Source organism: Echinococcus granulosus, assembly GCF_000524195.1.
Source record: "Echinococcus granulosus chromosome Unknown EG_S00061, whole genome shotgun sequence".
Classification (NCBI taxonomy): domain Eukaryota; kingdom Metazoa; phylum Platyhelminthes; class Cestoda; order Cyclophyllidea; family Taeniidae; genus Echinococcus; species Echinococcus granulosus.
The window spans coordinates 64492-90983 of NW_020170441.1; the positions used below are offsets into that span (position 1 = coordinate 64492).

The 26492-nt window shown below is 43.0% G+C and overlaps 3 protein-coding genes across 3 annotated transcripts in view; 1 reads left to right on the top strand and 2 right to left on the bottom strand. All coding sequences in view use genetic code 11, as the record gives it.

Annotated features, from left to right (window-relative positions):
* Positions 1–189: 189 nt before the first annotated feature.
* On the bottom strand, positions 190–2650 carry EGR_06645 (Arginine/serine-rich coiled-coil protein 2; the record flags this gene model as incomplete). The annotated part of the gene is made up of 7 exons (XM_024495894.1): positions 190–513; positions 1078–1286; positions 1445–1538; positions 1645–1960; positions 2179–2324; positions 2395–2448; positions 2600–2650. The coding sequence occupies 7 exons, from the start codon at positions 2648–2650 to the stop codon at positions 190–192; spliced, it is 1194 nt and encodes a 397-aa protein (XP_024349660.1).
* Positions 2651–3497: 847 nt separating this feature from the next.
* EGR_06646 (SNF-related serine/threonine-protein kinase) lies at positions 3498–19493 on the top strand (the record flags this gene model as incomplete). The annotated part of the gene is made up of 5 exons (XM_024495895.1): positions 3498–3509; positions 3720–3811; positions 8984–9071; positions 14624–17820; positions 19355–19493. 5 exons carry the CDS (start codon positions 3498–3500, stop codon positions 19491–19493), a joined length of 3528 nt encoding a protein of 1175 aa, XP_024349661.1.
* A 4935-nt stretch (positions 19494–24428) lies between these two features.
* Positions 24429–26492, bottom strand: part of EGR_06647 (Developmentally-regulated GTP-binding protein) — a gene marked incomplete at both ends in the record, with an annotated part of 3810 nt that continues 1746 nt past the window's right edge. Inside the window, 4 exons of the mRNA XM_024495896.1 lie at positions 24429–24518; positions 25080–25289; positions 25629–25737; positions 26184–26279. Coding sequence (XP_024349662.1) covers positions 24429–24518; positions 25080–25289; positions 25629–25737; positions 26184–26279 — 505 coding nt within the window. The remainder of the gene's footprint in view (positions 24519–25079; positions 25290–25628; positions 25738–26183; positions 26280–26492) is intronic.

The window sequence follows — 26492 nt, forward strand, 5'->3', positions numbered from 1 at the left end:
GCAAAGCAGACGTCACAAGCTGTCGGCTAGCGCATTATGTAAACCCAAGTTAAAAACAAGGATATACCTTTACAATAACCCTAGTTAGCAAACAAGCCGTTCCACAACAGTTTCTCGACAAACGTACATCATGCTCAGGCAAATGCCATCGACAATAAATTATGTACAAATAAGAAGACCGGGACAAAATCATTTCCCCTCCTGTTGCGCGCCGCCACCAGTCTGTTTCATGGCGGCATACGTCCTATAGTCGGTCATCGCCGAGGAGTATCCCAAGCCAACGCCTCGCTGTGTGTGCGTCAGAGTGCGTGACGTCTCGAACTCATGCTCCAGATTCCTGAAAAGGTCCGCTTGTTCTCGAGCTTGGTTCAAGGCCTCGTCCAAAGGTGCACCCTCTGCACCGTTACTATTGTCATCGTGGATCCCCATGAGTTTGCGAAATTTCGCGGCAGCAGCGGAATCGCCTTTTCCCGCAACCATCGAGGTCTTCTTCCACATCGTTGACTTAGCCTCCTTAAATTAAAAAAAGAATTTAGCGGTAGTAGCAAGTGACACAATTCGTTACCAGCCGATTTCAGCAAACCAAATTCGAATTCCGAATTTGATTTTTTGTAATGATCGTCACCTTTGCAAATGCACTTTTCAGTCTCAGCAGTTGACATGCTCGAAAGTTATTTCGATCAAGAGGCAGATTTATTTTAAAATCCAATTCGGAACTCGGTTTTAAGCTCCCTATTTTTATTGAAGAACATAAAATGGTATTCCCTGCTTCTTAAAAAGAAGGCAAAACGGGACTTATCGTACATTCCTTGAAAAAGAACACATCGACGATCGTCCACAAAGGAGACCTCTCAAGTCCATGGCTGAAGCGGGGGTGCTGTAGCAGTGCTAGGCTCATCGCTGGCCGTCAACTCTAGCCGCTTGACGGTATCCGCTTGAAAATAAATGTAAGCGCAAGGGGACGAACCCTTAGTGATCTCGCTCTCATTTTTTTTCGGAGAGAGTAGGTACACGCACATGTGACATGTCGTTACTATTATTACACAACAAAACTGGTCATGCAGAAGGGAGACTCACCTCTTTTGCCTCAGCCACCGGATCGGATTTCCTGGACCAGAGAAGTTTCCGTTTCTGCTGCTGTTCGGCGAGTTTGGCAGCATTCACTGACATTGGATTATAGAAGCTCGGTAAGTTTGCAGCAGCTGCCGCGGCCTCTGCCTTTGCACGAACCTGCGTCATTTGCGTCGCCTGTATGCGTGCGAGAACCTCCTGAGGTGTACTTTCACCTAGAAAACCAATGCCAATAAGTAGAGGTTTAAGAATAGCAAGTCTTTAAAGTGCGCACCGAAGCCTGGTGGGAAAAGCCATTAAAAAGCCGTCCTACTGAGTGGCAGTAGCTGGGCTTCACTGAATGCTGAGCACTGAGAATAGGGAATGAACATACTCGGTTTCACTGCGGACGCCATGATCGCAGATGCTTTGTTCACAGCTTCTAGTTTTGCTGCTATAGGATCAACCGGCCTAACAGCTTCCTGAACCTATGGTGTGAAAAAAATAAACCGGGAATACCTTACTAATGGAACCATAATTTTATAAGTGCAAAGGATGTTGTGAACAAAAACTATGATTTTTAAGATAGCGTACTTTTGCGAGCTCAGATCGCGAACCAATAATTTTTCGAGAGAAAGCCGTCTCTCGTTCTCTTCCGTGTCTTGATGAGTGACGAGCTCGCCTGCCATCGGATGGGGAGGATGACGATGAAGACCTACGCCTTTTGTCCTCTCTTCGTCTTCGACGGATGACTTCGCGACCATAATTGCGACGCCTCCGATGAGAATGATGGTCGTGATCACCCCGATGCTCACGACTACGATCCCGTCTTCGGTACGACCTACGACTGCGTTCACAACTACGACTTCGGGAGCGGCGATCACGCCGACTGCTTCGCCCATGCTTTGAGCTAAACAGAGGGATTACTGGATATTTGGAACAATAACAAAACAGAGGCGTGTGAGAGAGGTTCTAGAATTGCAAAGTACATCAAATAACCAAGAACCCTGTGTACATTAATAGCAAAAAACCTACGAATTATGGGTGTTAAATGCATAATACTTCGCATTTCAGTGCAAATTCAAGGCACAAAAGATGATGTGAGCGTGCTTATGCAGATAGACATACCGTCTCGAAGAGGAGCCTCCACATGAAAAATCATGAATGTCTTCACAATACTGCCGAGGCATTTTGGAATCTACCTTTGGGGAGGTATCTTTTTCATCACTTTGAACACCACTAGAAGTGGGCGACGAGCTTGATGATGTGGTCTCCTAAATAAAATAAGAAAAGTGCTACATGGAGTGGCACAATGGCAGCAGAAACAGTTTTAATAATTACAACCTTCGGATCACGTGCCTGTGACTCAAAAATCCTACGAACCTCGTCGCCTGACTCCTATAAAAGAAAACGCAAACTCGCAATTTGTAACTGACAAAATTAAATCACGACCACCCCCCAGAACACCCAAATACTGTGTATGACAACTAAGGTGATGGACCCCATAGAACTGATTAAAACGCAAAAAATAACCATTTTAAAGACGTACATCCATGGAGGAACCGTAATCACACAGCTTCCCCTCAACCTTATCAGCCATCATAGTGAACTGATGGTTTAAACAAATGGACGGAGGCAAATACGAGCATCAATCTGAAGTTAAAGTGTTTCAAAATTCCGTTGTTTTTTTTGCGTCATCATGCTTCATTTTAAATTTGTCGAAGCTTAAAGAAACCAGGAAAACTCTTTGACTACAAAAAGTTATAAATGCACCATCGAAGGTAGATCAAACAAGGATTAGAAGATATAAAACTACCTACTTTTGTTCCTAAAAAAATCTACATGCCTCTTTGCAGAAAAAATACTTTCGAAAAAAGGAAGAGGCAGGTTTATTTTAACTCATATTCATTAATGAAGCTAATAACAACCAAATCCATATACGCTACGGCACCGCGGTTTGCGATTGATATATATACAATGAACTAAAAGGGTAATTACATGAATGCTAACTCGATTGCAAAAATTCCACAAAGCGGTTTTGCATTGGCTACATGGAGCATGCGAATGGGTTTCTTAGCTGGATTCAATAGCATTATTCCATGGGTTTTCTGAAATGCGGCGGTTGCTAATTTTAGGTCTTAGTAATAGATAGCCTAGACCCATGACCATGTCAACAGCCTTGGTCCCACCGTTAATCATGCATACATCGTTACTGAGTACCATGCTTTCCACTGTTTTGAGAGGAGTCTCGGCAAGCTCGGATGGAATGGCCTATTTTAGTAAAAAGGCATACTTGTATACTTCTAATTTTTATTTCTAATTTTTTTATCTTTTGAGCCAAAAGGCTTGGTTTCAGTTGTCTAATGTTTATCTGGCGTTTTATTATAATATACCAAACCTTTCATTTAACACTTAATAAGTGACCTTCACCCTACAATCAACCCGCCATGTTCGTATGGGTCTGCCGATCGTGATCTGGCTGTGTTTATCAGCACTTCTTGTACCGATTGGCCGGCCGATTATCACAAGTGCGCTTGTCAATAATGCGTTTAGTAGCCTTTTGTTATGTGTCTCTCGATTGCTGTATTTTGTGTGGCGCAACAACGAGTTTTTGCGCTCTATTTGCATCCTCCGTGCTTTTTTAAACCGGTTTGTCCCGTTATTTCAAGGACTTCAATCTCGTCTGCGCAACTGAATTGTACCATGCACCCCTTTACTCATCACCTCCTTTCAATAACCGTCTAAAGTACGTTCAAATCCTGTAAGTTTATTGTTTTACCAATGCCTTTTTCGTTACGTAAATGGCTATACTACGCGCCTGTGTGGGTTTTTTTGAAAATATGTTTAGACTTAAATGCGCCTATACTCTCTTAGTATATCAGCCCTATTTGTATTTTATAGTTATATTTGCCCCGTGCGTTGTTATAGAATTTGTTTTTATTTTGATGCGAGTTTCACATACTTTGTCCAGATTTTTTGTAGGCATTTGACCTCCTTGAACACACTTTCAAATATGTGTTCTACTGCTATTTCGAAACTGATTTCGTGAATGCCTTTTGTGTGAGGACTTGATATTTATTACCGTTAGTTGTGCTTCCCAGCCATTTCGTTTACATCCCTGAAAATGATTACGAGAATTTAATGCATGATGCATACGAATATATGTATATGTGGATTGTATTACTACCTTGATCTGTGGATGAAATGATGTGCTTAAATGTCCGAAAATAATTGGCAATGATGTATTCTACAATGTTTGTCCTTACTATGTATCAGAATGTCATCAATTTGTCCTATTTTCCACTGGACTGTACGGTTGTGCCATTGAATTTAGATATACAGCTTACTTAGTACTGTTTTGGCACCAATTTCGTTTCTCTAATGCAATCTTCTCTTACTCTTAAGTATCTCTCCTCATTTTTTTGTTCGGTAACCAGTTCTTCCTCCACTTTCTGAGAAATACGGGTTGCGTTTTCATATGCAATGCTTAAACTGATTGATTGTGCCAAGCTTGTTACTACGACTGTATTTGCACGTTATGAAACTATTAATTTAATGCATTTATAGTTCTACGTTTCTTGGTTGTCACGCATAACTACTACTCAGTTTGAAGTGTTGGTGCTGCAATAGGAGTCTACATCCCAAACCGCCTGCGATTTTCTGGTGCTTAATCGAGCTTTTAGGGGTACACATTACGTTGTAATCGATTTCTATTATTTCCTAAAGGGAAATGGGATTCATTTGTAGCGGGTAGTTTTGTTACCAAAGTAGCATACGACGTATGCTTTTGGGTTTTCCGTCACCATTGCTTGCCTCGATGTATACTCTCCAAACGTCTTATATTAAAACGGTATGAGTGTATTTGCGTTCTCTTCAACGCCTGAACCATGTATTCACTTACCCTAAAAGATCTTACCTAGCCTATGTTCTCTAATGCTGTGATTTCTGCACGAAATTTGAACTTTTGGTATGGTGATAGTGATTTTAACCGGTCCTATTAATTGACTTTAAGAATTTCCTAAATTTTGTATTCTCAACTATCACCCTTTATCCCCCAATGGGCCGACTTCTATTCAATTATTTTGTCGTCTGATATGCTTTCTGCATTTTTCTAAAAAAAGAAAAGAAGTGGACTCAGGCTTCTCATTTTCGTGCTCCTTTCATTGTATCAAAGTTCTATATAGCTTAAGGGAGAATTTGGTTTATTTTGCTCTGAAGTTGGCGATATTAACACCTTACAGGCGCTGTTACTTTTGTAGAGTCATTACTGTTTCCTAGCGGGCTGAACTACATTTATGCGACTCTCCACACTATTACTCACATCCGAATTCATCTATCTCAAAATCTTGCTATGCAAGTGTCTGAGCCACTTGTTACTCTTTAACATGGCCGCACTGTGCACAAACGGATCTTTTTACCTCAGTTGACCAACGGCGGGTCAAGTCACCGGCTACTGCACCGGCACACACTTCGCACATGACATCTTGTGCAACAAGCTATTCTTTTACGTCCTTTCTAAACCTACTTTACAACCTTCCTACTTCACATAACTTGAAACAGTGGTGCGACATCCATCTGTTTTAATCCACAACGCTCAGTTCATTTTGGGTTTATTTAGTCGCTCGTTAAGGGGCTACCAACTTCTCTCTCAAAATCAAAAGACTGCCTTTCATTTAAACGCTGACCACCCAATCGTTATTTTAGTGTTATGCAGTTGGATACTCCTCCAGGTATCTCCAAAATCTCTATCGATGCCTCAATGTTGCTAAGCGTGAGGTCCCGCGTTCATGTATTTCTCATTCGTGATTGCTTTTTTTCACTAAATTTAAGATACGCTACCATATCTATCTTGCATTGCTATTCAAATTCATTTTGAAAATCCATCATATTGTGATGTATTCCGAAAGGTTAGGCATGTGGATCTACTTCCAAATTTGCAGGCATTTCTTCATTTTTAGTATTTTGGGCACCGGTTCTCTTGTTCAAATCCATTAGTTTTCCTTATTCTGGATCGTCTTGTTCACTTTGCTATTTAGTCCTTATTACTGGCTTGAAATTACCTCCGATAGTTCCCCTTAAGAGTGAAATTTTCGTCGTATGGCGTTTAGTTCACATACTATGCATGTAAACAAGGTTCTCCTGTTTGAGTGTCCTTAAGGTACCATACTTCACAAACAGGCTGCTCTGTCAACATTGTAAGAGTACCTGTTTATAAAGTATTGCTCTCTGCCAGTCCCTGTGACTGGCTCTTATGGTAGTTTTTCCCTGGCATATTGAAACGAGCACCATGAGGTACCATATTTGTCAGAAATGATTACATTCATTGAGCTAGTAATGAGCTCAGCGACGACCCTTACGCGCCACTTCGTCACCGCACATCTCGCTATTTTATCTGTCACTCCCTTTTATGACTTAGCCAACCTTTTTGTAGTACGAGGACTCGACAAGGCACATGATGCTTGCTCTTCATGTTAATTTTGTCCCCAAACCACCAGCTTTGAATGCGTCGTCTGCATTATGAATTTATTTCTGTTTGAGACAACCTCAAAAACTATACAAGTTAGCCAACCACACCTTCCCATTTGTTATTTGAGGTCTAACATCATCGGTAAAATGCAGTGAACCCAGAATTGCTCTTTCTCACTTAACTTTTCCGTTACGTACTGAATGGGTAATTTTGCATCACTACTAGCCCACGCCGTGTGACGGCGGACCACATAGTGATCAACTTTTTGATGAAGATGTCTTGCTATGCCAATTTGCGTCTTTATGAAGGTACATGCAAATATGCCGACCATTTCGAATAATTGAATGCTTTCCGATTCCGTAGTTTAGAACATCTGTACTAACAGGTGTCCGCTGTGCCCCCTAGTGTACGAATTCCTTAATTTTTTGGATTTTTCTTGATCAGAGGCTTCTATTGTGCTGGAAATATGTTTTACTTATGTGGTGCTCTGGTTCATTCATTACTTTTCATATGCATGTCTGATCCCTTTCCCAACAAATGTCACATTCGATGGTCAAGTTCCGCATCTATTCAACTCATGATCATTCCTGAGTCTATTGCCACCTTTCTCCAATGGGCTGACCGTACTACCATGATGAAGTGCTTACGTCCCTGGTGCTTCAGTGGAAGATGTTGGAAATAAAATATCAAAATGCAATGACTGATTAAATATCACAGTGTTCTGGAAACCCTTCTCATGTAGCGTCAACATCTAATTTCTGTAGTTTCCCGAATACACAGGACCCTTCGTCATATGCGTCACCTACAGACACGTGAACATGGGGTGCGTTATCAAAAAAGGGTTTTTTAAGGATCAATGCATAGTGCTACAATTTCAGTCTATGACCGTGTCAAAGGTGGATCCGTGTCACCGGTGGGCGCCTTAGGCTTTCGTCCCAATTTTCTTTTTCGCAAGTGAACCATGCTCGTGATTTATTTTCGTGGCAAAACGGCTCCCCCTTCACTGTCTTTGACCGTTGAGCTGGTGCGGCCGTTGTGGCATTCATTTAACTTTCTACATGCTGACACAATAATCCATGTGTATTCCCTTAGTAGGCTTTGGACAAGGGTAGCAAAGTGGCGTTTGGGCGGTTCTTAGCCAGGTAGGTGCCCGGCGTATTTCCCACTCTGGTCGTAGCGCACCGCGTCTGCTCTAGTAGTTTAACGCCTAATTGGTTGTCGTGCCACGGCTTCTGGTTATGGCCGAAAGAATCTATTTTAATCAACTTAGCAGATTTTGAGTGCTCTTAGCTGCTCATCTGTTATGCCATTAATATGTGCCTTCTTTCGTCGGCATTTGCATATAGGCCACCCGTGTTCCCACCGTATCCTGCGTAATTGTTATCTATTCTTCCCAAGTGCAAGTGTTCTGCCGGTTTTGAATGTGAAGTATTTTTGCTAAAACTTGGATTTATTTGATTTGCTGCGGTTGCTTCTCTGGGCGAATCATCTATTCCATTGTCCACTTCACCTACCAATGCACCTCTTTTGAAAACATGTGAGGTTGTGTTTGACTTAGTTTGTGAAAGTTAATCGGTTTTACAAATTGGAGGAATCAACGATGCATTTAGACCAGGTCTGATGGCGAAATTATTGTTGGGCTTTTTACCTGAAACCAACTTTCATAAAATTGTGATCATAAAACCGTTTAATTGGAACCAACTATTATGCTCTTCCCATTAAGTCTGGGATAATCTGAGTGAAGATTTGTAAATAGGCTCTTAATCTTCCGCTGAAAGTTTTCCTAAAAATTCAGTGACTTGACTGAAACAGTTGTTTTACAATCTGTAGTGGGTAAATTAGTCGGTTTCCCACTTTCTTAAATTTTGGAATAGTCTCTCAGCTGTCAGCAAGGTTTGCTTTTTACTCCAGTGGTTGCTACCACTTCCTTTGGTTACGCTCACTCATTTACTTGCTGCTTTCAATGGCTAAAACTTCTTGCGTCCGTTAAATCTTGTTGGGTTTTCACTTAGGATTTTGGGTTTTGTTGGTGGCACTTTTGGTATGCACTTTGTTTTATTTGTTCTTGTATAATTTCCCCTACAAGCATGCACCGTGCGGTAGTCATTCTAAAGGTGTACCTTAGTGATTGTGCTATTCTTATTAAGGATTTTGTTAGGTTTTCCCCACCTTGGCTAACTGCCATAGCAATTTATTTTTGGCAGTCTGGGTGGTGGGTTTTTCTTGCATGTACAATCTCGCAAGTATTACCTGCCCGACTATCTGCCCCCTTCCTCCTTTCTTGCTCCCCTCACTGGCCTTACTTCGACCAAACCTCTCTGTCTGTTTAAATGAAATATGCTGAAGGGAATTTCAGGCCTTCTTTTGGGGCTCTTCACCACCCAACTCTACACTGCCAATGTCTCTGGTTGCAATGTCGTAATTGTCCCGACAGTCCCATTTAAATTCACTTTCTGTTGCTGACAGATCTCAGACGTTTGACTCGTTCCCCTTCCACTTTTCCAGTGCCTCGCAGTCAAACGCTATCCCCCTCTACGTGATGATTTGGAGGAGCGTGAGCTCTTTTTCTTTTGAAACTCGCTGTGTTTCTGACAAACTGGGTATGCATTGCTGTTTGTTGGCGCTGATTTTCGCCTGGACTAGCCCTAGTTTTGGCAGGAAAATAATACCTTGCCGAAAAAATCATATCGCTTTATCTTGGGCCTTTTATGGATTAAATTAAGTTGGCCTTATGTTCTCTTTCATTCGTTGGATTAGCGTACCCTGGCAAAAAATTGTCGAAACCCTTTTATCACCGTGCCGAATATTGTTTGTTTAGGAGCGACGTTTTATTTGTGAGAATTTTTTAGTTGTTTGCTCAGGGTAGATCACTCTTAAATGTCGAATGACAAATGATGGGGTTCTGTTTTCTTGTAGGCTTGCGCATTTTCCTGCCAATGACAGGGTTATAGGTCTGTCAAGTCTACTAAATTCCTTGTAAGTCATCGCTCTTTTTTTCGATTTTCTGAAACCATTGTAATTTACTTGAAATTCCAGGTGTTTTTTTTTTCCTTTTTATCATGCAGGCGTTTCCGTCTGTCTCGGTCCATCTTAGTGCTTCCAGATGCGCCTATTTCATGCTTACTCTAGTCATGGTGCTTACCCTAGGTAATTTTGCGCGATATTTTGGTCCACTAATGTTTAGTTAAATTGCTATTTCATGTGTAAATAGTTTTCTCGCGGTTAGCTGGGTTAGTGTGACCCTTGCACACGATAAGTTTGTGGTCTTGTAAACACTCGTGCACCCCTACCTTTACATCTGAACGTCCATTTTCGCTTACAAGTGTACACTAAGTCGGTGCTTTTTCAGCCTCAGAAATAGCCTGATTGCGCTCAGGCGATGTCCCACCCTCGACTTTTTGCGCTTTCATTCTGACAGCCGAAGTCGGAAGTGAATCTGACACACTTTACTTGGTGTGGGACTTCGTGATGTAGTGCGTAATGCATGCAGAGAGGTGTTTGTAAACCTTCCTTCACGAGACTTTCGGCTGCCTTGCGCTGGCTCTGACATTTTTAGCGACGTGTGTCAACTACCCGTGCTTTATCCTTCTCAACTTCCAGGTGCAGAGTATACCCCTTTCGATATGCCACCTCCCGGGGATTTCACCAAAAGACTCTTCAGTTTCTTAATGTAGTAATATCGATTTAGTTGTTTATTGTCCATTCAGCAATCCATTTTCCTGTGGCGCCAAATGAATCAACCCACGCTTCCGAGGCATGTGAGTGATTACTGCGCTTCATTTCTGGCACTCACTGAACCTATCACAACTTCAAATTGCCATTTTAACATGTCTGAGCGTTTTTTCTTTAAAAGGTTGTACTTTTTATCATCATAAATTCGCTTACTGTTGGTTGGATGTTCGACGTCATCAATTATGCAATTTCTCTCTTGGTGTCACTTGTACTGCAGTTCTTCTGCACCCAACCCAAGTGGTACCCATAATCCAAGCGCCCGGGGAACGAATTTCTGATTTTTTCACGGCCTCCGATACATATTGTTTTTTTTCTTCCCTTAAAACCAGAACGCGATGGTTAGATTACATTAGTCGTCGCAAGAGCTCAGAGCTGTTGGATACCCTTCAAGAAGTTGAAGCAGCTTGTTGTCACGATCGTACGATGCTTTGTTAATTCATTTTCTGAGGTGCCCCTCTGATATCTTAACGAATGAAATTGCTTTTAATACAAACCCAAATGTGGTTTGGCATAGAGGCCGAATTCCAACTAAACCAGCTCGATAGCATGACTGCTAATACTGAGCGCCCACTTGCCAGCGGGCGACATAGCGGTGGCAGTCACGTGATGGGGACGCGTGCATCGTGTCTGTCTGTCTGTCCTTGAAGTGTCAACATGCCAACAACACTAGTAGTTCATTTTTTTAATGCCGCATTGGACCAACTACTATGGCTCTTTAAAACTGTACCCGGGCTGTGCCGAAGCCCGCCTTTTTGTCAGTGCGACTGTGCCCTGGTTGGACGTCTGTTTACCACCGCGTCAGAACGTTCCCTCCCAGTTATTCTCCCACCGCAAGGCGAGTAAAACTCCTTGTTGTTTTTTGGGACAAGGCACCACTGAGCTTTGAGCTTGACATTTGTGTGATTAATCGAGCTACTGTTTATGTGATTTTTTACGTCTGTGCTGTTCAAAATGGCTCAACACTGCCCATATTTTGGTTGTTCCTCTATGCCCTTTTACCCCTCTCTACCACTGGGTGGGATTTGACAGGCTGTTTTCTCGGTCCTTTACTGCCCGCGGTTTCGAGTGTGCTGAATTTATTCCACCTGGTCGAGCATTCTCTTAAGTTCTCCTCCCTTCATTTGCCGACTTATGTCACGTTGATTGATGGCATTGCTCAAAGTACAAAGTTGTATTCATTCGACTCGAGTTTTGTGTAATGCGTCTGGATGACACTCCTTACCGGAACATCTAAATGATCATTATGAATTGCGCCATATCGTCTACCTTCAGGATAGAACATAAACAACTATCAGATATGGGCGACTTCTTTGTGCATATGTTTGAAACCGTTGTTCATAGGTCGTTCATATTTTTGTATCTCCATGGTTGGAAGTATGTGGACAAAGCGGACTGATAAGTGCATGTGTCCGTGTTTATGTAACTGCGGGGCGCCAACTTATCTCAACTACAATTAATTAAAGGTGTGCGTGGGGGTGGGAGTGTCACTTAGCGCCCCCATATTTTGGCGTGGCACTATCACGGGTGAGCCCATTTGGAACTGAGCCAAAACCCTTCATGACAGAAGCGGTGTCTCGTTCTCCAGGTGACCAGTCACTCATCGTCGCATTGTAAAGGCTCGAAAATTCGGGTCGTGTATACGGACGACGGATCCTTAATTCATCAATCAGGCTGAAGTGAACAATTGCACCGAATGAACGTTTTTCTCGACTTCTGCGATTTTAAATGTACTGGGTCTTGAATAGTAGCATGATGTGATGAAAATGTATGTTGCAAGTGAAAATTGACGGACAAAGTCAAGTCTCACTAATTTGGGCGCAGTATGAACGACGGGTTCGGCAGACAATCCGCGATGCGATTCGAACTATGAAAAATACATATTTTACACAGCAATTTGTCCCCCCCCCTAACACTGCTTTTCACTTTTCCTCGTGGGGTGTAATGTCTTTTAATTATTGGACATTTCGAATAACGAGGTTCATAGCTTTGTCTCAAGACAGTAAAGTCTTTTTTTCACCATTGCCACATGATTAATTTAGGTTCAGCATCAGGTTAGGGTGTGGTGTTGCATTACCTTCACTAGGTTTTACTTCATTCCTGACGTAGATTTAAAGGTGGTGAGTCATAGTAAGGTCACACAAGCTTTTTTTGGAAAGTAGAAGTTATTCTTATCTAAGCCACAATGATCACTCGTTTTACCAAATTGCGGCACCCAGGACCGCGTATTACATTCTCCAGTTTTTTTCATCAACCATGATTGTTGTTATTCGGACAATCCTTTCCAACGCCAAATACATCACTCTGGTTTAGGTTTGTATTTACCATTGTAGTACGCTCCGTTTCGGGGAAATGATCGCCAATCTTTCTACTCCTATAATTACAGTATGAGCTAATAGCTATCTGATCCAACTGTGATCTTAAGACTCGTTTGTTGATTCACTTGCATATTTTATCAATAGGAGTTGCTAACTAGTGAGTAAGCAAGTGCTGATTAGGGCTTCTCTTTCATTGCACCAGATGAGCCTTATCTTCCGATGGCCGATTTAAAGCTCGTAATGTAAGCACCCTTTTTCTGTATGGAGAAGTGCTCAAACTCATAGGCTCTTACAGCCCTCTTTGCCTGGATTGGGGGGCTTGCCGCAGCCGATGCATTTTGCATTTCACCGTTTATTTGTTGGTAATTTTGGGTGTACGTCCAAATTAACCATTGCTGTTGTTGGTGTGGGAGTAACATCATTTCCTTATGCTTCATGCACAAATCTTGTCTTTCCGTTGAAGAAATTCATTTGGAGTTGTGCATGAATGCATTCTGTTCTGTTACTTTCTCCTTGCCATATCAATCATTGTAAGGTATTGTTCTACTTATTTGAACTAGGTTTGGCAGATTATTTGCCTTGTCTCAACACAAAGCCCTGTCGATTGTGTTAGATATTCCGAATTACTAGCAAAACAAGAGCATGAAAGTAAGCTCTAGTTATACTTGGCCTGTTTCTATCGGTTTTGTCCAGTCAAATGGAAAATGTCGAAAATGCACTTACCTTCAGTGCCGAAACGGGGAAATCCTAGTGATGATGGTCATAGTGCATACCGTGTGTAGAGCTAAATTCTGTTCCTTATTAATTTTCTTCTTCCACACTCTCCGACCAAAAAAAAAAAAAAAACGACTGACCCGGATGAATAAACAAGACGGTGCGTGACCTTACCAGCAAAGTTATCTCTGATTCCGGTACCGTAGTAGTAGCACAGAAGCGAAGCTATGATAGGTCAAGAAACGACGGCTAATGGCTCTGCATGATTCACCCTTCGACCCGTGCCATCTCCGCAGCGTGCGCGCTAAACGTTTTGGGGCCTACGAGGGGGGTATGTGTAACTTTCCGCCTCCAACGCATCGCTTCAAGCCTTCTATTTCATCTCCTCACTGAATTCAAGCATTCGGTTAGCTTCCATCAGTTGTCATCTTTTCACATCCTGTTTGTAGTCATTCTGCATATTTGGTCGCATCAAGGTCCACCCTACCAAATGGTGTTGGCACTCAAGAAACGCATTTATAAATACTCCTAGCTGTAATCCGACTATGCAGCAAACATCTATTTTCCACTAGCTTCTAAATTTGTTTCACAAAATTTGCCTTCATCGAGCGTCGTGTGTGTACACTTTTTGGGAATATTTGGAGTATTCTTATTGAACCTTTAGTAAAGAATTTACCCCCTAAACCAAATAAATTTTTTTTTTTCTCTTGTCATTTAGGAAATACTCCTGACTATCGTAATCCGCATTACAGTATACCTATCTCTTTATGACCGCGATTGACTATTTTCGTTTTCTTCCCCCTATTTGTTCCCTTTACGTCTTCATTTATTCATGCTGGGGATAGTCTTTCGACCTTTGTTTTGCTTCACGGTAATCGTTGATATGAACTCGGAATATGACCAAAATATCACTGATTTCCAATTTTTTTAAAAGCATCTTAACCCGTTGTCAATATTTCTTCCTTACTCTATATTAACCTGGCATGTGCTATTATTGCACATGCTAGGCTCCACCACATGGTTTGAGATTGTCACGCGGGTATTGTCTCAGCGTTGCTGTTGTTTTGTTTCTTCTCGACTCCTCTAGGATTCATTTTCCCATGTAACTTTTGTCACACTATTGTTCACACCTTGGACCTTGATTAATTGTGGCTTTGACTAGATTAAAGTAGTGTTACAATGCCAACAGCAAAGCAACTCAATCCCTTGCTCCCAGTTGGATATGTGCATTATTTTGGTAGCACAAATCCTATTGTGCAAAATACCACTTTATTAGTTTGATTAAATAATGCTCAAACTGGTTGTGTTCGATGTTTTTCTACTCGGGACATTTTCTTTTCCCTAGCACATGTCCATCTATCAGCGCTTTTTTGAGGAGTCCAATGCGATTGAACCGAAGGTCGCAGGTCTCTATGATCTCGGACCCACTATAGGCCGGGGGCACTACGCAGTCGTCAAGATTGCACAGCACGTCTTTACCGGTGAAAAAGTCGCAGTCAAGGTGATCGACAAGACCAAGTTGGACGCACCCTCTCGAGAGCATCTCTTTCAAGAGGTCGTCTGCATGAAACTCGTACAGCACCCCAACGTGGTTCGGCTCTACGAGGTCATCGACACTGTAAATAAACTCTACCTCATCCTAGAACTCGGAGATGGAGGTGACCTCTATGACTACATCATGAAACATGAGCATGGGCTGTCAGAAAAACTGGCAAAACGCTACTTCAGGCAAATTGTCACCGCCATTTCCTACTGCCACAATCTCCATGTTGTCCATCGTGACCTTAAACCAGAGAATGTTGTCTTCTTTGAACAACTGGGTGTTGTTAAATTGACTGATTTTGGTTTCAGTAATCAATTCGTCCCCGGAAAGCAGTTGGATACATTCTGTGGTTCGCTAGCCTATTCCGCTCCTGAAATACTCCTTGGTACTAAATATGACGCTCCAAAAGTCGATATATGGTCACTGGGCGTGATTCTATTCATGCTCGTCTGTGGTCGGTTGCCCTTTGAGGAAGCGAATGATAGTGAGACACTGACGAAGATCATGGATTGCGAGTACCACCTGCCACCCCACTTATCGCCCCAGTGCTGCTCCCTCATTTCTCGTCTACTCATTCGCGATCCAGCCAAGCGCGCCACACTGGAGGAGGTGCTTCAAGACGAGTGGCTACAAATGGCCAGTGAGGAGCTACCAATCGGTCTATTTTCAGTCCCTCTAATCTCACAAGAGCATCTTCAATTCGAAGATCACATGGAGATTTTGAATAAAATGGCCTCCGGTGGACTTGCTACAGTAGATGAGATTCAACAGGCTCTTGATCGAAACGAATACTCTCATATCTCCGCCACGTATTTCCTTTTGGCCGAGAGAAAACTGAAAAGGAACTACATTGAGGAGTATAAGCTTCTTTCGGCTCAAGCGAAGGCTCTTGAACAAACTTTGATTCTACAACAGAAAACACAACTGCAATCTGTTGTGGAACAGTCCGAAAAGCCCCAATCCCGATCAGCGGCCCTCCCCAAATCGATCTCCGCCTCACTGGCGGCCTCCGGTGCTGAGGAACGACTTCGACGCTTTTCCATGATTCTTGAGGATGAGGAGGAAAACGACGAGGAGGCGCCTTCTGTTTCTGCCGTCGGAGTGTGTGGTATGGATCATAGGCTTGCAGATGAGATTAACTTCAACGAAACAACCGATGAGGCCCTACTCCACGAGGAGCAGGAGGAATTTGAGGCGGTTGCTAGTCTCGCTTGCGTTCGTTCCGAACTTCTCTCGGAGCTCGAAAGCAGTGATGTTGGCGCAGCTTCAGATCTGCATGCGCTAGACCTGGAGCCGGCAAAGTATTTTACTCGACCGAACTCGAGAGCGGACCTGCCCGAACGGGTCGCTTCGGAGACCTCGTTGAATGCCGGAGTCGGAGATACCGGTCGTCGATCGGTCTCCTCTCTGCTTACGTCCCGTCACCTCCGTTCTACTCGACCCTCTTTGCGTCCATTGATCTCTGTTAAAAGTAGTCCGCAGTTGCTTGATTATATAGCCGAGGAGGATGGTGAGTGGAAGATCCCGGCTGAAAATGAGGAAGAACTGTCTAAACGTCCTCCTAATCAGTTCCTCACCGCTGTTAAACAGCCGCGTCAGACTTCTGTCAACAGAAAATCCATGAGTTCTATTTATGCGAATCGAAGTTCGATGCCACGGGCGCGTAGCCCTCCATGGTCCACACGAAAATTTTACACTGGTTCAGCTGCAAGCTTCAGCGCCAACTCTTCGCGGCCTCTCAGCGGTGTTAACCTGTGGCCAGCGGTTGATCGGAGATGGCGGCAGTCACCATCGGGAGCAGGAAATCTGTTCCTCACCTCACGGCACACCCCGAATAATTGCATTCGACCTACGAATTCATCTACTGTGCGTGATAACCGGCGAAGGAGCGGTCCACCCGGCTTTTATGTTCTGGGGCAAGGAAACAACAGCGCATCTGCTCATTTGAGCCTTCTTCGAATGAGCCTTAACTTCACCACTGGCCGCTTTGCCATTGAAGCGCCCGATCGTGACCTTCCAAAGCCCGCTCTCGAACCGCCTATGTCCACTTTGGAGGAGGCGCCACAGCCTCAGGAGGGTGACGTCTCCAATGCTCGCTTCAGTGTTTCTTGCCAATCCGCCCCCAACATTCTCGACCATCTTTTTATTAAGCCTCCCGTCGCCACAGATGTCTGTGCAACCATTCGAGAAGAGGAGGATGAAAACAAGACACACAGTCCTTCCAAGGATGAAGACGAGTTGAAGCCATCATCTCCGCATTCATCTCTCGCTCCTAAAACGTCACCGGCTATCGTAAACACCCATCGTTTGTCTGCGGTGTGGTGCGCTGCAGCACCAACGTACGTACGCGCTTCGAACCGACAGCAGAACGGTCTCACTTCATCAAATTTTTCACTTGCCTCCTTGGCCAGTAGCCTCCGTGATTCGCGCCACATGGTGGATGTTCTGAGGGGCACTTACGAGCTACAAATGCAGTCACGGCGGCGAACGGGAGGATTTCCTCGTATCTCAACAGGTTCCAGTTTCGATGGACTTCCTCCACCACCCTCCACCTCTCCCTTGGTGAGGAGTCTAACTCTGGTCAACCAGCCGGGCATGTCCGTGTCAGCAAACGCCTCCTTGCGACGACCTCGCATCAACGCCACTCAATCCGCTCTTCGACAATCCTCCGCCTCCCCACCTCCCCGAATAGCCACTGCTCCTCCCGCCACTGCATTCAAGACCAATCTCCCCAAAAATCCCATCGCTCCAAATGGGGACACGCGTTATGCAACCTCATCGGTGTCAACCGATTCCATGCCTGTGGCAAACTCTTTCTTTTACATCCCCTCCTCCAATAATTCCCTTGCCACTACCACCACTACTGCCACCGGTGCCATTACGAAGGTAGACTGCAACCTCCCTCCTCCGCTTCCACCACCCCCGCCTCCCATTCCTGAGGAGAGTTCCTCTAAGCCCGCCCGATTTCTCGCCTTTTCCAAGGGGAAGTTCTATCCTCTGTGCGATGGAGGCGGCGTTAGAGGCGGTGCTGTCTCGCATTTCCGACTCCGAGGGAGTCTGTGGAAGTCCCAAAAAGGCCGTCGTGGAAATTCCACGAGCTGTTGCCGTATTTCTTAGTACCTAGATAGACGTGTATTAGGAATGCACCTGTACAATCAGATCATTTGTTTGCCCACTTTTTCTGTTCACTTTCTTGACTATTATCACTCCATATCGCATTTAGTGAAAGCGATATGCCCTTTCATCACCATTATCCTTTGAATGCGTAGTAGAGTATACACTACGGATTATATTAACTGCGTATACATTAATATACTTTTCCTTCACCTTGAAATTAATAAAACCAAAGTCTTTCGTCCTAATGCGTTCTTGTTTCTTTGTCCACCTCGTGGGGAAAGATTTCAATTTTGCAGAGGTTATGTTCGAGTTATTTAGACAGTAGGAAACTTGGGCATTGGTACCAATCATGTAGCAAACGTACTGCAAGTGATTCAGTTTGGGCAGACTGCGCTAACAGATTTGATGCTTACACTTCTATAAAGTCATCACATCCATGCGGATGTGTATTTTGCTCAAAAAGAAATGTGAGATGTGGACTAGTTTGATTTGTAGCCGTATCAAAGTCTCTGAGACATGTCAGCAGATCCCGTCCAGATCTCCGGATTAGGTCATTAAGTTCATTGTCTGGTCTCAGTTGGTCTTGGTTTTTTGTCCGCATTTGCTGGGTTTTTTATTAATTACTCTCAATCGGCAGTCTAGGTGGTTTGCTACTATTTTGAAGAGGCATCTCTTAGGGTGTGTTAGTCTTTATTCTGCGGTTTTTGTTCATTCAACCTGTGTAGAAATAAGATTCTATATGGCGATTTGGATCACCGTCATGGTGGTTTTTTGGAGATTTTGCTTGTTCATTCCTCGCACCCTCCTCGTCTGCTGATCTCTTATGCAGCTGAAATTCTCTAACGTGTTGTTGGGTTTTTGGGGCTTGACACCTTGCCTAGGCCCCTCTGCTGTGTAGTAGTGGGTCGTAGAAGTGCTTGCATACCTAATTATCCACTCGGACCAGCCGGGTATGTGCATTCGCCAGGCGAGGTTTGTGTGCCTGTCTGCATGAGTCCTGTCAAACACATCAAGCTGAGGATAAAATACTTTACAATCAAGTGCACTTGTAATTTTTTTTGCAGTTGGGACATTTCCATCATTATTGCTAATCTTCCATTTAGTAAGCAATAAATTTTACTTTTGCGCACATTCTTTTTCTACTGATGTGGTTTTAGCTCTTGAGTAACATTGGCCAAAATTCCACAAATGTGCCACGTTTATGAGCATTATAGGGAAGACTACTAATTATTTTCTGCTGAATTTCGATGGAAAAGCCTCAGCGAACAAATGGACACTCCATTTAATCGGGCCTGAAGCTTAGATGAAATAATCTACAAGAACCCCACTTTTTCCGTCACTCTTGCGCTCTAATTACTCGTCTGCTTAATCTTGCATTTCCTACTGTCCAGGCAACGTAACATTACCTTTTTGAAGTCGACTCGCCCGTCTTAAGACCATCAATAAGGCGGATGGGGTTGGCTGCTACTGCCTTATAAGCTGTCTGGCGGTGCAGCAACTTGCCCATTCTCGATACGCCGTGGGATGGTCCACGTCTGTTTACTGTGAAGCATGAAAAGTTGTTTTCAACTCTCGTCAACTAGAGAAGAGCACCAAATTTTCCAATCCTATTTAAAATTCTCTGTCTTTGCTCAAGCTATTTGTTTTTCCAGTTAGACCATACACGGCGCTGAACTACTAACATGAGCTAAATAAGTCACGCTTAGCGAAATAAGTTGGCACACATGCACAAAACTACCCTCTTCTTGTTCGCTATACACGGTGAACCAGTATTTTTGGCTGACACTCTTTAAATACGCGCCCAATACTTAGACACATTTGCATCGGAACTGCCTTGAAAACGCATCTTTTACCAATTCCATACGCCATTACAAGGGATGTGAGGTGGAAATGTGATGCTGTGCCTCACATTTTTTCATAGGCATAGGATTTGCTTTTACTGCAACCACATTTCCAACAAAATAACTTCTTGAAAAGAATAAAATTAAGACAAGTGTCTCTTTACTTTTCCTTCATATAAGTCACCGAAGCTCTTTGACGCAGCTCATTAAACGGATTCTTTAGTGAAACAAGAGGATCTCCAGACTAAATGGTACACTTTAGTGCCTTAACTTGAAAACGAATTAGTTTTCAGCTATTTTAAGCAGTGGGATTCTTGCGGTGTCACTGCGTTAGCTAGGCACCAATTGAATTGGAGTGGGTGAGTAGACCTGTCGCCTAAGCAACCGAAGGGTAAACAGGTTGCATTAATCTAATCTCTGCAATTATGACTGCCACTATTTTTGAAGCAGCGACGCGAATCCTACGTCCACTCTCCTAATGCAAGACGGATGTCACATCACTTTAATGGAATTAAGCAACGCAATTCAAATAATTAGTGGATAATAAGTACTGTCGTGATAATTGCGTGAACAAGCATCCTTAATTGGAAGCACGTAATGGAGAAGCCCGGTTTACTCCACAACTTTCCTCAGTGTAAGTGTTGCGTTTTGCATTAAATGGCATACCAACAAAGTAAATTACTTCAAGAGAGCATGGATATAATTGTATCTTTGCCTGTCCATCAAAAAAAATGAAAAACTTAGCCACTTTCATAGGTCGGGGAAACTCCTCCATTCCTTATTCCGCGTTTGACAAATTAGCACTGGTGCTTGCAAACATTTGAAGGAATTTTCCACGCAGAACTCTGAAACAGATTGCCACACCAAAAAAATCTGTAGAATTAAATGTCATTTATTCACCAAGTTTTCTCTCTTCTGGTTAACAAAATCAACGAGATGAGCACTCTCAAATCCTTCTCAAGCGGTACGGGGCATCGGGTCATACTACACAAAATATTATGTGATCAACATGGAAGTTTTGCTTCTTCGTCAGCTGTGCATGCCTATGAGAAGATTATCCACCATAATCCTACTCACGACTTCCTCGACCATTAGTTTGTTCGCCGTGAACAGGCTCTCACGTTTACGGACACTATGACTGGCACTTCGACCTTTGAATGAAGACTCATTCAGTTTTCGTCCTCTTATTACGGCGTAACGCCAAAACACATACGCTCTTGGGGGTCGATGCCATACAAAGAATGATGCGGCAAGTCATAACGCAGGATACTCGTTATGTTCCATGTGAATTGCTATAGGGATGCCATTAGATCGATTCAAAAACCACACGTTGCCAATGCGTTACCACAACTACGCCACAACGAAATTGGCAGCATACTGAGCTTGTTTTCAAATAGTCTGATGTGCATCGTTGACATCGTCTGGAGGTTTGAAAAGGTTATTATTGCAACCACAAAATCCGCAGCACCGAAAAGCCTCATACAAATGAGAATCACATATGAATTCACAAATTTTGCGCATAAGAGGTAAACAATTCCAATATAATAGGGCAAGATTTCCTTACTGAATTCTACATAATGACGCGTCCTTCTGTTGACGCAGAATGTTTCATAACTGCGCCTTTTGCACACTGACACTGCCACGACCATCGTAATCATGTCAATATTTCGACTTTTTGAAAGGCTACTTCTCAGTACTATGGTTAAAAGACTAAAATTCAAATCCTGGCTACATGTTAACTTTAATGCTTTTGTTGGTTGCATTACACTCGTGGGAAGGAGCACAGACCTTTCACAAAACATGTATGTAGAATGGTGTATTTCGCCAGTTTAAAAGTTACCGATTGGGTATATTAAGCAAAATTGAAAGGTCAATTTAGTGTGCTACCACACAGAAGCACACGGGAGAGCCAGGTGGGTGATGGTAGCGAGGGTAGAGGCGGCCTGTGATCCACTTCTTTGACAAAGTGCCGAGGATTAGGCACGATGAAGTATCATAGTTTGCGGAAATTTAACGGAGGCGGAAAGGTGCCTAGCCATTGAGGCTTCCACCGAATGATGTCCTACCCGCAATAAAGTGGTCAAATCTCGCACAGGGTTCCCCAGAGTAGCTGATTATGCCCTGGGGGGCAGTACGCTACCACAGCCGAATCCACCCATGCATATCGCGTTGTGGTCGTTCCAGGCCACTGAATTCACTGGCACTCCTGCTGTCGACTGGCCAAATGGGCAGTCAGTTGGAGATATCAAAGAAATGAACATAATGGATGTCATTGTAAGTCCTCTTTTAATGGATGCATTTCAATGCAATGATGAACTTTCTTGAGCATATTAACTGGTAATGCAACCATCCCTTCCTTAACAAAGCCACCCTCGGATTTATTCATGAATCGTACAATCTTTCCACACTTTATAAAATTAAGTAAGCATTATCTGCTATTTCATCACCATCTTAAACACATAAGGTTTCCCTCGCCATCCGTCAATGCATTGTCACGTACCAATGGATCGCCTACTTTTGCCCGCAAACAACGTAACCGCATGCTACCTTATCGGACCTCCTTACGAGGTTGGTAATTAGTGAATATTGTACCGATGGGTAGAGAGGTCACTCGCCGCTTCTGATGTTACTTCGCTGATAAGCCAGCTGCTAGGCACTAACCAGTAAGGATCCCCCTGTCATTGGCCCAAAAACACTTTCACTTTGCGCTTGGATACACTTCACTTTTCAGTTTAAAACTTCCTGCAAAACATGAATATTTTACGGAAGCTGAAAAGGGTTAGCATTAAGCTTTAAAGTTTGCCAACCTCCAAAGCAAACCGAACATATTACACGCAAAGGCCTAAGAATATACAGAACATCCTTAGAATTGTGACACTTGACTGCGAGACGTGTTTTGCGTTTAAATGAAAAATGAGGACCAAGTCGGCAACATAAACAAAAACACATCCGTCAAAATCACAGAGCACGGGTAGTAATGAAGCGAAACGGTGTAAAAATGGAAGCGACTACTTGATCCACCTTAAACTTCTAAGACATGGAGCATACACAATTGGTAGATGTCAAGCTGTACAGAGGGTATTACGTTTTGTAGAATGCACACTGAAGAGGCTCATGTTCCAAAATGAACCCAGTGGGACTCAAGAATGTGCATGGGATCCCGAATTGATAAAGAATAGACTAATCAAAATACATTTATCTTCTCATATCGCCTTAGCTAAGCATGGGATAGATGATCACATTCACATGCTCTGGCTATTTCTGTTTAGTGAATCGAAAAATCAAACCACAAATCGTATCCGCAATTCAGTCGCGTAGTGTTGCAATTACACTAGTGAATATTCGACGCTGCAGGTCGTCGACATGGTGCCTATATTGATATGAAAAAGGCAAAAAAACAAAGAGTTGTGATTTTAACACCAAATTGGTTTACGAAGGAATCCAAAAACTTTGTAAAAGGAATCCAGTAAACTATCTACTAACACATAGTTGACATCGACGAGGCGCCGCACAGGTGGATCGTCGGTCGCGCGATTGGGAAGGCTAGCGACGTGCGTGTACATGTCCTATTGAAATGCATATTAGGTGCAACGGTTAAGGAGACTAAGTCCTAATAATTCTGATTAACTTATCCCCATTCACGCAACCTAGGAGGAGAAAGGTGCCAAAGAGAGGGGTTGTTAAAGCACCACTTGATAGTGGGTAACCCGTCGCCTCCATCATAGTTTGGGGGTTTTACCGTAAAGCTTAAAAAAGTTAAAAAGAATTTTCATGCAATGCCTATAGTAGGCACTAAAAAAACCCAACAGCACCTAGATATCAAGGCTGTAAGTGTGAGAAAGTAACTCGTAAGCATGCACCAAGAGGCTTGGGGTCGCTCCCATGGTTGGTAAATCAGAGCGGGACCTTTGCGTTTACTTTATGCTAATCCACTTCACCTTTTCAATAAAGTCACATGGGGTTCTGTTTACCAGAAGACGTGATCCGACTTGCTTAAGTCATTCAAATTGCAAGCTCTACCACTAGCCCATTAGAATGGAGACGAGTAAACATGGGGGTACGAATCAGCCGGCGCATCTAGAGCCGGGTCAGTGTGCCCAAACAACTACGCTCCTATTTCAAAGTGTTAGAAACTTCGCCGTGACAATCCATAACAATAGAACCAGGTGCCTGGGATAGTACAATAATAAATAATCTAATGAAGTGATTAGGTTTATTTGCCTGGACCATTTCAATTACGTAGTTTCACTGTCACCTTTTTCGATTTTTGCAGTTGGCCTATGCAATACCTATCATCCGTACTTTTCCTCGAATGCTGAAAAATTCAATTTCATAATGAAAAATGTCAACAAATCCCGCGACGCTATTCCCACGGATCTGAGGTGTTTAGGTCAATTCAATCAAACAAAGAAAAAGCATAATTTCTTGATTCCTCACACTCTCAAGTTTGACAAACAGGGAAAGTCCCATGTCGGTATTCTAGAGACTTGCTCGATCTGACAAGACGTGGTGGGACAAACGCTGTAAACACAAGAGTCTTTTACCTAAACATTTATCCTCCAATATTGGAACCAGACGTACTAAAGTTTGGGAACAAAAATTACTGTTTCACTGAAAAAAGTGGTATATGGACGTGGAAGCCACACTCTTCAGGCATTCTTGGCTCGTTCCTTCAGGCTCTCCTCAGCCACCGAGGCTCTGAAGAGGTCAAAGTCGTGCTGTCGATCGAAGAGTTTAATCTACAAGAAGAGGAAATGAGACGGGTCAAACTGTCCTTCAAAAGCAAAACTCATCCCTAGAAAAGATTGAGAGTTCCGCAGCCGCTTCAGTTTCATACAAACTTTGGGACATTTTCATAATTACGGGGAAGTTGTTTGGTGTGGATTGAACTCATGTACTTCCGCAGTAATGAAAAGTGAATTTTGGTAAACCATTAGTTCTCAGCACCGACTGAGGGTTTTCCCACACAGGTCGTGAAACGAAAACTTTGCCAACAATAAGTAGGAGGAAGAATAAAACAGTTGAGTGAATAACGCTTCCAATTGACAAATATTAATGCACTAAAGGACAAGGCAATGGACACTGCAGTATTGTTACGCTGTGAAACATTTGTGCGATACAGGAGGAGATATTAACCCTGGGGAAAGCAACCTTTAATCTACTATGACGCTTCCATCACAAATGTTTAGTACCATTCTGCCATTACAAAAAAGGCTTTCATGAATTATTTCACCGCATTACTTTTTTACGATCCTGCAATATATCCACATTCATATTTGAAGCAAGTAATTTGAGCATACCCAGGACTCTGGGCAGACGGCCTCATAGGTCTTGCGAAGGGAGACACATTGGGAGGCATTGACAGTATCGGAGAGCTCATCGGGGACCTGACGGCCCCTGGAGTAAACGTCTTTGATACAATCCCAGAAGGCGTCCCGCGCTGCCCAACAGGTCCTACGCTCCTCCTTGCTCGGCGCCACGCCCTTGAACTTACTGCTACTCTTCTCCGTCTAAAGCGCAAACAGGCAGCGACAGCTGCAGCAACAACTCACCCCTTATAGTGTTCAATGAAAGCGACCAAGAAACTCAAGTATGGGACATCACAGAGTCCAGTCAAACAGGCGACCGACTTCTCATTCATGAGAGCCTCACGTCAGTGCATATAAGGCGACCAAAGTGCATCGTGCTGATATCAACATAGCATAGTTGGTTTATTGGTTACATGAAACTCCATTGAGGAGTAAACAAACACACAATGGAGATATGACGAAGTTGAGGGTATGTTCCATAAGTTAATTAAATCACTCGCCAAAGCAAGAACCCAAACACCCTGCCCAAGCATAACTTACAGGGGTAAATTGTCTGCAAACAATCAAGAAAAAAACACAAATGAGCAAGACCTGAACTTTATTAACCGTGGTTTCATACATAATACAAGATCGCCAAATACACAACAGTCTTCAAATGGGAGGGTGGGCAAGCAGTCAAATTCTAAAAAGAGAAATGAGACAACAATAAAGTGGTGTTGTTTTTCAAACAAATTCCATATCAAAAGCAGCTAACACCATTAAAATAAAAGCATCATAGATGTTTGGGATAGTTTGCAGCAAACAAGGCTAAAGAATGATATGCACTGACTCCTAAAAAAGGTATCTAAGGCGTTAATCATAACAAATTCTCGGAGAAATTAGATTGGGTGGATAGTCATTTTGGCAAAATTCAATGACATGGCCAACTGAACAGAAAATTGGTCACAAACTGAAACTTTATTACCATTAGGAAACAACGAGCTTTGGGTGAAGACCTTCTACCTAACACTCCAAGCCGATTTAGCGGAAGAAGCTTGAACCTATCGACTGTCAACCCAGTTGAACATAAAATTATGAATGAAACAGATTACCCACCTTTTGACGATCTGAACTACATCTTCATCATCAAGAACATGGTCTTTGCCCACTCTTTGGGGCTGGTGTTTTACCGAGGAGCCCCAGACGATGGCACTTAAAAAAAATTTCAATGAGTAGTATGAAAATTAAGTATAGCAAGGCAAAAGTATTCAAAAAAACCTGAAGTTAGGTTTTTAACGGCCGGAAAACACATTTTATTTAAAGCAAATACTTGATCAGCCTGGAAATCTAAAAGCAAATACTTGGTCAGCCTGGAAATCTAAAAGCAAAGGAAAAAACCCCATTTACTATTTAAACTCCTTGATA